Source organism: Oryza glaberrima, chromosome 10 (genome assembly GCF_000147395.1).
Source record: "Oryza glaberrima chromosome 10, OglaRS2, whole genome shotgun sequence".
Classification (NCBI taxonomy): domain Eukaryota; kingdom Viridiplantae; phylum Streptophyta; class Magnoliopsida; order Poales; family Poaceae; genus Oryza; species Oryza glaberrima.
Window position 1 is genome coordinate 16,742,705 of NC_068335.1, and position 14,192 is coordinate 16,756,896.

General features: G+C 44.9%; 1 protein-coding gene across 1 annotated transcript; it reads left to right on the forward strand.

Moving 5' to 3' along the window:
* The first annotated feature begins 9,252 nt into the window (after positions 1–9,252).
* Positions 9,253–13,916, forward strand: LOC127752736 (MDIS1-interacting receptor like kinase 2-like). Its single transcript, XM_052278139.1, has 2 exons — positions 9,253–12,619; positions 13,207–13,916. The coding sequence occupies exons 1-2, from the start codon at positions 9,343–9,345 to the stop codon at positions 13,572–13,574; spliced, it is 3,645 nt and encodes a 1,214-aa protein (XP_052134099.1). The 5' UTR covers positions 9,253–9,342; the 3' UTR covers positions 13,575–13,916.
* The last annotated feature ends 276 nt before the right edge of the window (positions 13,917–14,192 follow it).

Consider the following 14,192-nt stretch of genomic DNA (forward strand, 5'->3'; position numbering starts at 1 on the left):
ATTTCTATATGGACTCTGTTTTTCTTTTTCTCCGATCAATATGAGAATTTCTAGGCCGTGAGAGTGAACGTGGAGGCTTCTTTTTTTATTCCTTTAATAAGTTAATAGATTACACATAATCTGAGTTCTCAATTTTTTGATCCAATGGTCCAAATCAATTGCCACGATAAATCGAAACTTTACTATGCTACAATAAATCGCTGCAGTGTTTTGCTACAGTGTTTAGATACATCTAGATCACGCCCGTTTTAGATCTGATGGTGCTCGTGTGACTGTTTAAGTTACAGTCACACTACCCACTGCACCTGAACTGGATCAAGTAAAACACATGCACGGGCCGGGGCCGGTCACTCGGTCAGTGGCAGATCTACTGGTCATCGTTAATTGTGTTAGAATCTTGCTTTACATACCATATTATATGGTTAGCATCCGACTACGTCTCATTCACTGATTCTTGTGCTCTATTTCTCTCCATGTGCAGTGGTGGAGCTATAGTAATATATGGGATCAGCTGACCCCACTTGTTTTCGCGAAACAGCCAAAAAAAAAACTATTGATATTTGTGTCACAATAATAGAAAACTAAAAAGAATTTTACAGCTTTAACCCCACAGGTTTTAGTCATGGCCTCTGCCATTGTTCATGTGGGCTTAGAAAAATAATACCCCTCCGTCCTTAAATATCTGACGCCGTTGACTTTTTAAAATATGTTTGACCGTTCGTCTTATTAAAAACTTTTATGAAATATGTAAAACTATATGTATACATAAAAGTATATTTAACAATGAATCAAATGATAAGAAAAGAATTAATAATTACTTAAATTTTTTTAAATAAGACGAATGGTCAAATATGTTTTAAAAAGTCAACTGCGTCAAATATTTAGGAACGAAAGGAATAGATGTGTTTATGCATTAGTTGAATCGACCGTGGATCATACCTATACTCATTTCGAATTGTGTTATGCATGCATTCTCGCCTAACTCTGCAATATAAAAAAAAACAGGCACACGACAATGACCCTCTCGTCGTAGCACTAAGGCCATTCACAGTGCGTCACCAAGTTTTGATGTCCCTCATATGCCACGTAGACCAAGAACTGTATTAGCCACACATCTCACAGTGCAAACTCCACAAGGCCACATACAAGTACTAGCTTGTAGTGGGTCCCACCACTACTACTTTTACAGTTTCACCTTTTACTTTCCCCTCTCTCTCCCCCAACTCTTCCTTTCCCCACCGCAGAGCCGGGCGAAGACAGGTCGCCGGAACTTGGGCGGAGCGGCGGCTCAAGCGCAGGTCGCAGAGGGGGTCAGGTGGTGTCGGCTCGTCGGGGCGCAGCGGCGGCGGCTCCGTGGCCTTCCACGGCGGGGCGAGGGCGGGGCGGGCCGGCCGGGCGGCGGATCGAGGGATCGACCTCGAACGGCGGCGGTATGTCGGCGGCGGACGCCCGACTTGGAGCAGGGGACAGCGACGAGCGGACAAGCGGCGTCCAGCCTCCACGCCTCCGCCTTCCTCCTCCGGCCCGAGCGGCGACGGCGTCGGGCGGCTGCGTCGGTCGGCGCCCTCCTCCGCGAATCCATCTCCATCCCTGCCGACGGACGGTGCAGCGGGAGCTCGGCGGCGCGCCTACGGGGGACGATGCGGCGGGAGCTTTGGCGGCACGACCCAAGCGGCGCCGGCGCCGGGGGCTCCACCTCTCCTCTCCTCACCGGGCCGCGCCAGGCGGCAGACGGCGGGGTGTCACGAGCGGTGTCGGCACCGGCTACGGGTCGACGATGAGCTCCTCCATGCGGCTGGCTGCGAATCGACGACGAGCTCCTCCGTGCGGCCGGCCGCTTCTCTTCTCCTCCATTGCCGTCCCCCTCTCTTCTCCTCTGCCGGCTAGATCCGGCTCGGCGGCTAATCCGTCCTCGTCTTCCTCGCGCTCTCCACTCCCTTGGCCGGCGCGTCGAAGAGATCGGCGGCGTGGAGCGTGACTCGGCGACACGGCGAGGTCGGCGGCACGGGAGGGGGAAATGGCCGGAGCTCGGGAGACAAGGCAAGCGGGCCTCTTCTCACAACCTGATCTGCACCCAATCGCCGCCGCCGCTCTCGGTTCTCCTTTGCTGCCGCCGCCGCTCTCCGTTCTCACGGCGAAGCCAGGCCTCCCGCACGGCACCACGACCTCGTTTCCCACGCCACCAGTCTCGATTGCGCCGAAGAACGGGTGACCAACTTTGGTCACCCGCGCTTGAGTTTTGTGGGCCCATGCTGTAACGTGGCGGTGAATCTGGGCTACTCGTCAACGTGGAAGCTTAGGCCGAATGCCAGCTCGTTGCACTGTAAATGGCCTAATGTGTCTAGGCGTACGTAATCAGGTGATGACGCCGTCACGTACGACGAGCGAAGCGGACACATGATCGATAGATGGAATCCATTTTTCATCGGAGTCACCTGTGGGCGTGTGGCTCACCGGGCAATCTAGAAGCTGGGTGTGCGCCCGTACGACGAGTAGTGTGAGTGTGTGACACTATCATGTCCTCATGGGTATATTGGATCCTTCTTTAGTGGAAAAGAGGAGTGAAGGGTCAAAGTTGATTTCTTTGTCAATGTGTAATCGGAGGAGGAGATGCACAGACACGGTTTTCACAAAGAAGAAGCTGGGAGGGAATTGCTGAATATGGCCATCACCATCCATGGTTTCCACAGGTGGGGAGAAAAATGGTGGTGCTTGTGGAGATAGAGAATGGCCAAATGGAGGTCGTTTTTATTGGAGTGGAGATTCTGAGGGAGGAGATTGTGCGGGGACGATGAAACCACACGATCTCCTTTCTCGTGGATCGGATGGCGTTATTGGTTATGTCGCATATGTGCTCTAAATTTAATTTGATGATTGCGGCTGATACCGACAAGCCAAATATATTACTAAACTTCTTGTGTCAAAGATAATCGTCGAGTGAGATTAGCATATCATAGGTCTATCCATGAACCATCATTCTCCCTTTTTTTTTATTGTCTGCTGCAATCAAAATTTAAATTTCAAAACTTACTTTTAAGTTAACACTAAGGTTTTTCTTTCATTGGTAAAAGTATGCTATGGGATATTCAAAATTTATGATTTTTTTTACTCTTGGACACTAAAAAACATAAACTCAATTTTAGGACATAAAAAACCGATGATTTATTAGGGGACACTGCTGTTATTATTTTATCATTTAACATATCTGGAACCAGATCCAAGCCACATTTCCTCTACCAATCCCCTCTCCAAGACCTTAAAGATTGGAGGCGGTGAAAGACAGGGCCCATGACAGAGGCCATTACAAGCAATTGGCCTAGGGGCAAACTCATCTTTTCTAAAAGTTTCTTTCCCATTTTCCTGGAAATAATAAAATAATGACTATAGATATCTTAGCGAATTACCAGTTTTTTTTCTACAACCATGTCACATTTTTAGGTGTTCAACACCAAGAATTATAAACTTTAGGTGTCCTATAGCAAATTTTACTTTTACATCATATTTTATCTTCCAAGATAATTTAAACCGTAAAAAACACACATATAAAACTTGTATTTATAAATTATTTGGATTGCTTAATTCATTATTGTACTGTAGATCAAACATTCATAGCAGTCAGTCAAGTTCTACTCAATCCATCCCAAGATACGGTATTATCTAGATTCGTAGCATATGTTTATATGTAATCCAATATTAGATTGCCATATTTACAATTGAGAGAGTAATGTTTAGAAGAAGATAAGTTTATCCCACTCCAATTACACCGTTACAACTTACAAGAGAGTCTCCTGGGAATAAAAAAAAGGGTAACAAATGGGTCATTTTTAACTCTAGACGAGCTGATACTTATGGTGAGACGATATAGGGAATTTGTAAGCATTGTGGTTTCTAATTTAACCCACAGTTGAACACCTTTATATCCAAAATTCTACACTGTCACGTAATCAGTTTCTGATAATGGAACGAGGATATAGGAGCAGAAAGTCCTGGCAGCGAACACGCAAATGTATATATGTTCAAAGAGACCACTTGACTCACATACATCCAACACGTCCGTGGTTTCTAAATTCCCAGGAAACACATAGGACCATGATGACTACCCCACACGTACACACAGGTTTGGACTTTGGAATTTCTTCCCATCCCATGGCCCCATCTTGGGGATGGCTATCTGGCGCTTATATGTCAGCTGGCGCTCCGCCGCTCCCGCACGATTTTTTCCCCATTTTTTACGCTTTCCTCCACTTCCCGACACGTTTTCCATTTTTCATGATTTTTTAATCTTTAGCGAGCTTTTTTTATTTTTAATGTATTTTATAATTTAGATCTTTTATCTCAAATTTCAAAACAATATATTTAAAACTTTCAATTTAAAATTTGAACTTAAACTACAAAACTTACATCTCAAATTTTGAAACTCTCAAATCAAATTTTTAAAAATTTTAACTCAAAATTCAAAACTTAAATAAATATTGAGTTGAAGGTTTTAAAATTTTGACTTAAAAGTTTTCTAATCCGAGTTAAAAGTTTAAATAATGAGTTGAAAGTTTTCAAAATTAGAATTAAAAGTTTAAATTTTGAGTTAATTTTTTTTAAAAAATTTGAGTTGAAAGTTTTCAAAATTTAAGTCGATAGTTTTCAAAATTTGAAAATTGAGGCAAGTCGTGGGCTGATTCTCTGCCTCGTCTCCCCCTATTCTCCTCTTCGCCGGCATCGCAGGAGGTGAGGATAGACAGGAGTGTGCTAGGACCATGTTGAGGCTGGGTGGTTCTACATGTTGGGGAGGGGGCACGGTTTGTGGTGTTCGTGGTCGGGAGGATGTATCAGCGTCGGTGCTGGGCTCCATCTTTCCAATAGCGGCTCTGTCTCCTCCTCCTCTCTTTTGGTTCAGCTTGGGTAGGGCGGGAGAAACCTCTTACATATGGACCCAAGGGCATTTAGTCTTTTGGCATCATTCGATACATTGGATAGAAAGGAAAAAAAAATACAAATGTAACACCAGGTGAACTAGAAAAGTAAGAATAGTGACACACGAGAGAGTTATACTGGATGACAAATGGAAATGAAAATTTCAAAGAGTGACATTTGAACCTATGAGGATGGCAAACAGTAAATTCTTATCGACGTCATTGCGAGTATAGGTGAAAACAGTCAGAAACGATTAGAATTGGTAGCATTCTTCAAAAACAATGCTTTCACATCATGAAAAGGTGAAAACAGGAACTTAGCCTATCGAACAGGGAACTAGCCCTCAAATAACCCAATTTGTAATTCGCTCCTATGGAGATTTGAACTCAGGACCTTGGGGTGCTACTCAGGTCACTGCAACCACTAGGCTACATACCTTTTCACGAATAATATATATATATATAGCTAAATAGGTAAAGGTTGAAAATATTTTGCCTATCCTTTAATACCAAAACAACGTTCGGTCGATCGGGAATTTTTCGTCATCATTTCACCCCTAGTCGCCCAGGGTGAGCCCCGGTCGACTGGCCGCCGGGCTTGTGCGTTTAATTTTTTTTCTCGTGTTCCAACTTTCGACTGTGAACAGATATATGTTGACTGCCCTCGGTCGCAGCTGCACACGCCTCCTTTCTCGGATGACGACGAGTCGACGATTGTGCGATGTGTGACTGGTGAGCAAAACGGCACGACTCGAGCTAGTGATTGTCAAACTCGTCATAACCTCCCGCTCCCTCCGTTCGTCGCTTTGAATTTATTTCTTCTAGTCAAAAACTCCCTCTGTATTATAATGTACGACGCCTTTGACTTTTTGAGCAACGTTTGACTATTCATTTTATTCAATTTTTTTTGAAAATATAAAAATGTTTATGTCATGCTTAAAGAATATTTGATGATGAATCAAGTCACAATAAAATAAATAATAATTACATAAATTTTTTTAATAAAACGAACGGTCAAACGTTGAACAAAAAGTCAACGGCATCATACATTAAAATATGGAGGTAGTATTTTTTTATTTTGTCTATATTTGTAAAAAAAAGTTAATAACATATACAACACCAATTTAGTTTTGTTAAAAACTAACATTTATTATAGTTTGATAATATGTTTGTTTTGTGCTAATGATGTTACTATATTTTTTTCATAGATTTAATGAAACTTTAAAAAATATTTAGGAAAAATTAAAACAATTTATAATGTAAAAGAAATGAGCATGCAGTAATTAAGCTAATCACACGGTTTGGCAGAACAATGCATGGTAGCATTAGCATTTTGAACACGAAAATTAAAACACTGCATGGCCGGTCATCGCCGACGACTCATCGGCGTGTGTTACGGTAGCTATCTACGCATTTGCAAAGTTCGCCTAACTCTGCACTAATAAAAATTAGAAAAAGAAACACACGATCGACAGGAAGCTCTCGCAGAGCACTACTGATCTGTCTAAAGCCGTATATGATTCAAGTGGTCACGAACGACAAAACGGCCGCGATGAGGGGTGGATAACGAGTAAGCTCGGCTTATTGTCACGAGCTAATAAAATTTAGAATTATAAAATTGAAATAAACTCGTTAACATATTTATTTCACCTTTATAATTTTAAATTTATCATTTTATTCCATATAAATAATAATAAACACTGGCTAATAAAAATTTCACTAAATTCAAGTGGGTTGGTTGGATGTAGTTAAGTAACTAAACATCATTAGTTAAGAAGGGCTAAGCATATAAAGATAGGCGATCTTCTGTACTAACCAGCTAAACGAGCAGCTCATTAAGCTCATGAGTTAAAATTCTAGCTTGGCTTGACTTATTAAAACTATGAGTTTGAGTCGATCTGAATCAAGCTCGTTACAAGCCGATTCGAACGACGAGCTTTGAGCTTTCTGTTCACCCCTAAATCGATGGATAGAGAATCTGCCTCTTTCGGAGTCCCGTGCACGGCTCACCGGCACTCTAGAAACAGGCCGGCACAATGAGAAGTGAATGGTCAAAGTTGAGCTCTTTGCCCATGTGTCTAATTGGAGAATGAGATGCACACACACGGTTTCTATAGGGATGAATAAAAAAATTGGGGTATTGCTGAATATGGCCATCGCCATCCACAGTTTCAGGAGGAGAGAGAACGTTGTTCAGTTCGATCAGTCGTTTGCATTGGGGAAGAGAATGCGAGAGGTAGGAGATCGTGCGGGGAATGATGTTGCCAACTGTGCTGAGTACGTACTCCATCATTTTGTACTATAAGTTGTTGACTTTGATCAAAATTAAATTACTTTAAATTTAACTAAGTTTACGGAGAAATATAGTCAATGATAAAAGTCAATATTTTTATAATTTCCCCGCAATAAAAATATTTTTAATATATTTATCTTAGATTGAAAATGTTACTGTTTTTTTACAAACTTAATCAAACCTAAAGCAATTTAATTTTAACTTAAGTCAAAACAACTTATAATCTAGAACAGAATGACTACCGGCTTTGGCCGTGATCCTCGTGGATGATGTACAGTGTATCCGTCCGAGTCAGCTGACACCGACAATTAACCGCTAGCGAAAGCCATTGGTAAGCTTCTCCTTTGTTCTTTTTTTCTTTTTTTTTTTTGGCGCACAAAGCTAAAAACTTCTTATTTGTCGACGATGAACATATATCTGTACTGCGATTCGTTGTAAGATCGGCCAGTGAGTCATTTTTCTTAGTTCGTCAATTATTCTTGTCTTATCAACCGCAACTAGGACTCAAATTTTATAAATTAGTTTAAGGGCTGATATTGAGTTTTTTTTTCTTAATATTATTTTCTAGCAGTGGTTTTTAAAACACTAAGGACAAATATTTTAAATTTTCATTAATAATCATTTTCTATTGCTTGAGTTTGTTTTTCTACGGCTTTATCAGTAGTAAATCAAACAATCAAAATAATCAAGTTCCAAGTGGAGCGTGTTTTCTAATGTTTGAGAGAAAGCAAGTTTATCCCACGTTCCCACTCCAATAGCACCGTACCAAGATCGGCTCATTTTTAACTCTAGATAAGCATCTTCCTGTGATGAGACGACATTGGGAATTTATGGATTTCATGTTAAAATTGAAAGTTTTGTTAAAATTGGAACGATGTGACAAAAAAAAGTTGAAAATTTATGTGTGTAGAAAAGTTTTGATGTGATGAAAAAATTAAAATTTTAAAGAAAAAGTTTGGAACTAAACAGAGCCGTGGATCTAGATTCACTGACACTCTGACAATTAGACAGTTGAGCACATTTGATTTCCTTTTTTTTTAATGTGGATACCTCTATATTAATGATTGACGTAATATGTTTCTGATAATGGAAATGGGGCTGTAGGATCAGAGACAATATTAACATCGCCAAACTCAAACATACAAATGTTCACATACGAAAGGGCATGTAGCCTAATAGTTACAGTTACCTGAGTAGTACCCCAAGGTCCTGAGTTCAAATCTCCTATGGAGCGAATTTCAGATTGGGTTGTTCACGGGGCCAAGTTCCCTATTTCAATGGCTGTATATATCCGGTTGGATGTAGAAACCGGGTAAAAAATACCCTTCTCTAAAAAAAATAAAAAAAATACAAATGTTCACACAGACACCACTTGACTCACACACATCCAGTACGCCCGTGGTTCCTAAATTCCTAGGACACATAGGACCATGATTATGATTACTAAAAATTTAGAATCATATACTTTACTCTGACAATTTAGAATCATGATTGTGCTTTATATTTTGAAATGGAGGGAGTACTAAGGGACTCATCTTTTCGTTTATGCTTATACTTATTTACCAAAATTTAAATTTTCAACCTTAAATTTGAAGTTGATTTTAAGGTTTTTCAATCAAAGTTTATCTTTCAGCCTTTACTTCTAGATTGCTAAAAACACATATATAAAAATTTTATTGCAAATTATTATTTATTTGCAAATATATCGTTTGGCTTATTTCACGAATAAGCGAAAGGATGTGATAAAAAAATATTATATTTTAGGGCGAATATGGCATCCCACCCCACGTACCACACGACACACTCCGGTTTAGGTTTTGGACTTTCGACCGGACCCACGCCATCTGGCCACCACATATTGACACTGGGCTGGCCGTACATCGCACGGCTATAATCATTCCACGTCAACACACTGAAGCACATAAACGTACGTGGCCCCCACCCGCCGTCGACCCCACCCAACCCCCACCCCACGTGTTTTGGTCAACCCCGCCCCGTTGACCGCCCCCCGCGCCGCAAGCTCTTAAAAAAAAAAAAAACGTTCCCTCCACGCGAACTCCGGCGACCAACCAGGCTGCCTCCAAAGCAGCCAAAGCCAAGCCACTGACCAGCCGCCGCCGCCGCCGCCGCTAGATCTCGCCAATGCCGCGGAGACACGCCGCCCTCCGCCTGGTGGTGGTGGTGGTGGTGGTGGTCGCCGCGGCGGATGCGGCGACGGAGGCCGACGCGCTGCTGGCGTGGAAGGCCGGCCTGCAGGACGGCGCGGCCGCGCTGTCCGGGTGGAGCCGCGCCGCGCCGGTGTGCGCGTGGCGCGGCGTGGCCTGCGACGCCTCCGCCGGCGGCGCCCGCGTCACTTCGCTCCGGCTCGGGGGCGCCGGCCTCGGCGGCGGCCTCGACGCGCTCGACTTCGCGGCGCTCCCGGCGCTGGCCGAGCTCGACCTCAACGGGAACAACTTCACCGGCGCCATCCCGGCGAGCATCTCGCGGCTGCGCTCGCTGACCTCGCTCGACCTCGGCAATAATGGGTTCAGCGACTCCATCCCGCCGCAGCTCGGCGACCTCTCCGGCCTCGTCGACCTCCGCCTCTACAACAACAACCTCGTCGGCGCCATCCCGCACCAGCTCAGCCGCCTCCCCAAGGTTGCCCACTTCGACCTGGGAGCAAACTACCTCACCGACCAGGACTTCGCCAAGTTCTCGCCGATGCCCACCGTCACGTTCATGTCGCTCTACCTCAACTCCTTCAATGGCAGCTTCCCGGACTTCATCCTCAAGAGCGGCAACGTCACCTACCTCGACCTGTCGCAGAACACTCTGTTCGGGAAGATACCGGACACGCTGCCGGAGAAGCTCCCGAATCTGAGGTACCTCAACCTGTCCATCAATGCGTTCTCCGGCCCGATTCCGGCGTCGCTCGGGAAGTTGACGAAGCTGCAGGACCTGCGGATGGCCAGCAACAATCTCACCCGCGGCGTCCCGGAGTTCCTCGGGTCGATGCCGCAGTTGAGGATTCTTGAACTCGGCGACAACCAGCTCGGCGGGCAGATCCCGCCAGTTCTTGGCCAGCTCCAGATGCTGCAGCGGCTCGACATCAAGAACTCGGGGCTCTCTTCAACTCTGCCGTCGCAGCTGGGCAATCTGAAGAATCTCACTTATCTGGAGCTGTCCTTGAACCAGCTATCCGGTGGCTTGCCGCTGGAGTTCGCCGGGATGCGGGCAATGCGGGAGTTCGGCATCTCCACGAACAACCTCACCGGCGAGATCCCGCCTGTGTTGTTCACGAGCTGGCCGGAGCTCATATCCTTCCAAGTGCAGAACAACTCGTTGACCGGCAAGATTCCGCCGGAGCTCGGCAAGGCGAACAAACTGAAAATCCTGTACCTATACAGCAACAAGCTTACCGGCTCCATCCCGGCAGAGCTCGGCGAGTTGGAGGACCTGCAAGAGCTGGATTTGTCGGTGAACTCGCTCACCGGACCGATCCCCAGCTCGCTCGGCAAGCTCAAGCAGCTCATAAAGTTGGCGCTATTCTTCAACAATCTCACCGGCGTAATCCCACCGGAGATCGGCAACATGACGGCGTTGCAAAGCCTCGACGTCAACACCAACAGTCTGCACGGCGAGCTGCCAGCCACCATCACGGACCTCAGGAGCCTCCAGTACCTCGCCGTGTTCGACAACCACATGAGCGGCGCCATCCCGGCGGACCTCGGCAAGGGCCTGGCCTTGCAGCACGTGAGCTTCACCAACAACAGCTTCTCCGGCGAGCTGCCGCGCCACATCTGCGACGGCTTCGCGCTGGACCACCTCACGGCGAACTACAACAACTTCACCGGCGCGCTGCCGCCGTGCCTGAAGAACTGCACGGCGCTGGTCCGTGTCCGGCTGGAGGAGAACCACTTCACCGGCGACATCTCGGAGGCCTTCGGCGTGCACCCCAGCCTGGAGTACCTGGACGTCTCCGGCAGCAAGCTCACCGGCGAGCTGTCCTCTGACTGGGGACAGTGCGCCAACCTCACGCTCCTGCGCATGGACGGCAATCGCATATCCGGCCGCATTCCTGAAGCATTTGGGAGCATGACAAGATTGCAGATTCTCAGCTTGGCTGGAAACAATCTGACAGGAGGGATTCCACCTGTGTTGGGAGAACTCAGCATCTTCAATCTCAACCTGAGCCATAACTCATTTTCCGGGCCGATTCCGGGGAGCTTGAGCAACAATTCCAAGCTTCAGAAAGTCGATTTGTCAGGGAACATGCTTGATGGGACGATACCAGTTGCCATTAGCAAGCTTGATGCTCTGATATTGCTTGATTTGAGCAAGAACAAGTTGTCAGGGGAGATACCAAGTGAGCTTGGCAATCTGGCTCAGCTGCAGATCCTGCTTGATTTGAGCAGCAATTCTCTGTCGGGCGCGATCCCTCCAAATCTCGAGAAGCTGATGACTCTGCAGAGACTGAACTTATCACACAATGAGCTCAGTGGTCTGATCCCGGCAGGGTTTTCTAGCATGTCAAGCCTCGAATCAGTTGATTTCTCTTTCAATCGACTCACCGGAAGTATACCGTCAGGGAAGGTTTTCCAGAATGCTTCAGCTTCTGCGTATGTCGGGAATTTGGGGCTCTGTGGTGATGTGCAAGGTCTAACTCCTTGTGACATCAGTTCTACCGGATCATCTTCTGGGCATCACAAGAGAGTAGTCATTGCAACAGTTGTGTCAGTAGTTGGAGTGGTGTTACTACTAGCCGTTGTTACTTGCATCATACTGTTATGCAGGAGGAGGCCTAGAGAGAAGAAAGAGGTGGAATCTAACACCAATTATTCATATGAGTCCACAATCTGGGAAAAGGAAGGCAAGTTCACATTCTTCGACATCGTGAACGCCACGGACAACTTCAATGAAACCTTCTGCATCGGCAAAGGAGGGTTCGGAAGTGTCTACCGGGCTGAGCTCTCCAGTGGGCAAGTTGTGGCCGTCAAACGCTTCCATGTCGCCGACACGGGTGACATATCGGATGTGAACAAGAAGAGCTTTGAGAACGAGATCAAGGCGCTGACGGAGGTCCGCCACCGCAACATTGTCAAGCTCCATGGATTCTGCACTAGTGGTGATTACATGTACCTGGTGTATGAGTACTTGGAAAGGGGCAGCTTGGGGAAGACATTGTATGGGGAGGAAGGGAAGAAGAAGATGGATTGGGGCATGAGGGTGAAGGTGGTGCAGGGGCTGGCTCATGCCCTGGCCTACTTGCATCATGACTGCAATCCAGCCATCGTTCATCGCGATATTACTGTTAATAATATCCTGCTTGAGTCAGACTTTGAGCCACGCTTGTGTGATTTTGGCACGGCGAAGTTGCTTGGGGGTGCATCGACGAACTGGACTTCTGTGGCAGGATCATATGGATACATGGCTCCAGGTACTTTTCTTAAATTTGAACATTTTTTTTCCTTAAAATGTCACATGTTTCTTATGCATACAATTTTTGAAATGTAGCTTATAATATCAAATCCTAGTTATAATTCAAAGTGCTTCAGTGAGATCCTTATGGTAGCACCAAATAGCATTTGGGATGTTTCAGTCATAATTAACAAAAAAACAGATGGCTAAATTTAGTTCGATACTCCCAGGTAGTAATGTAGTGTATGATAAACTGTCAAACATTTCTGACCATAAAAGAACATTTTGTGCAAGTAACTACCAAATGAAGAGCAGTAGTTATGAAATATAGTTGTCGAATTGTCTATTGTTTAAAAAAGGAAAAAATGAGAGAAAGAAACTCAGATCCGATCTATTTAAGATTGTTTTGCACATTATTGTGATTCATGAAAGTACTGAAGTCATTACTGTAAGTAGAGTGGTCATTATTGAATAGATTGCCACATACTCCTGCCCTGAAGATTTGCAGAACTTTGAAAGATTGTCATTGGGAAAAAGAACTGCTCAAATTCCGACAAGTACGACACCGCACCATTAACACTTACCGACTTCGATTCTTTCTTGCAGAATTCGCATACACGATGAGGGTGACAGAGAAGTGCGATGTGTATAGCTTTGGCGTGGTTGCGCTAGAGGTCATGATGGGAAAGCACCCAGGTGACCTCTTAACATCCCTGCCAGCCATCTCATCTTCAGAAGAAGATGATCTACTGCTCAAGGACATACTAGACCAGCGGCTGGATGCTCCAACAGGGCAGCTCGCAGAAGAGGTCGTGTTCGTCGTGAGAATCGCACTTGGTTGCACAAGGGTGAACCCTGAATCCAGGCCTTCCATGAGATCTGTAGCGCAGGAGATTTCTGCTCATACTCAAGCCTACCTCTCTGAACCATTCAAACTGATCACAATTAGCAAGCTAACAGACTACCAGAAGTGAATATATCTCTGTGCAGAGATGTAAAGCACCAGGAGGGGAGGAAGGGAACTTCGCAATTAGTGATTTGTAAGATGCATTCTCAGATTATATTAATGCCAAGGGTAAGCTTAGGATAGTATATTACATTAACTGCTGATAAATATATAGCGAAATTATTCTGTACACTGAATCACAAAACCTGTCTTTCATCAACTTTGTACAATTGTATTGCTCGTTGTTACTATCCCTGTGGTAATATTATTATTTTCCCCCCATAGGCTAAACAATAAACTTGTAAATGTAAGACAGAGAAGAGAAATGGAGAAATTTATGACTTTGCCATATAATTCTCTGAGAGAAAATCAACATATCTTAGAAAGAAACTGTTCACTGCAGCAGTCCCTTTTCCTTCTATGAATGTGAATGAGAAGAATATCTATCTATTATATTATTAAGACAGCTCGAAAAGAAGTCACCACGTTCGCTGTGGACTGTGGAGACTAGAAATTCCCACATTAATCAGAGAAAAAAAGAAATATTTTAACCGTTAGATCGTGGTAGATCTAGATTATAACGGTGGAGATTAATCGGATATAAAAAGATGTTAGAGTTGTAAGAGCAATACGATTCTAATGTAAA

Bases quoted from the DNA above. Each gene is read 5' to 3' on its own strand.
- LOC127752736 (XM_052278139.1), top strand. From the start codon at position 9,343: ATGCCGCGGAGACACGCCGCCCTCCGCCTGGTGGTGGTGGTGGTGGTG. The intron at 12,620-13,206 runs GTACTTTTCTTA...TCTTTCTTGCAG, and splicing joins ATATGGATACATGGCTCCAG to AATTCGCATACACGATGAGG.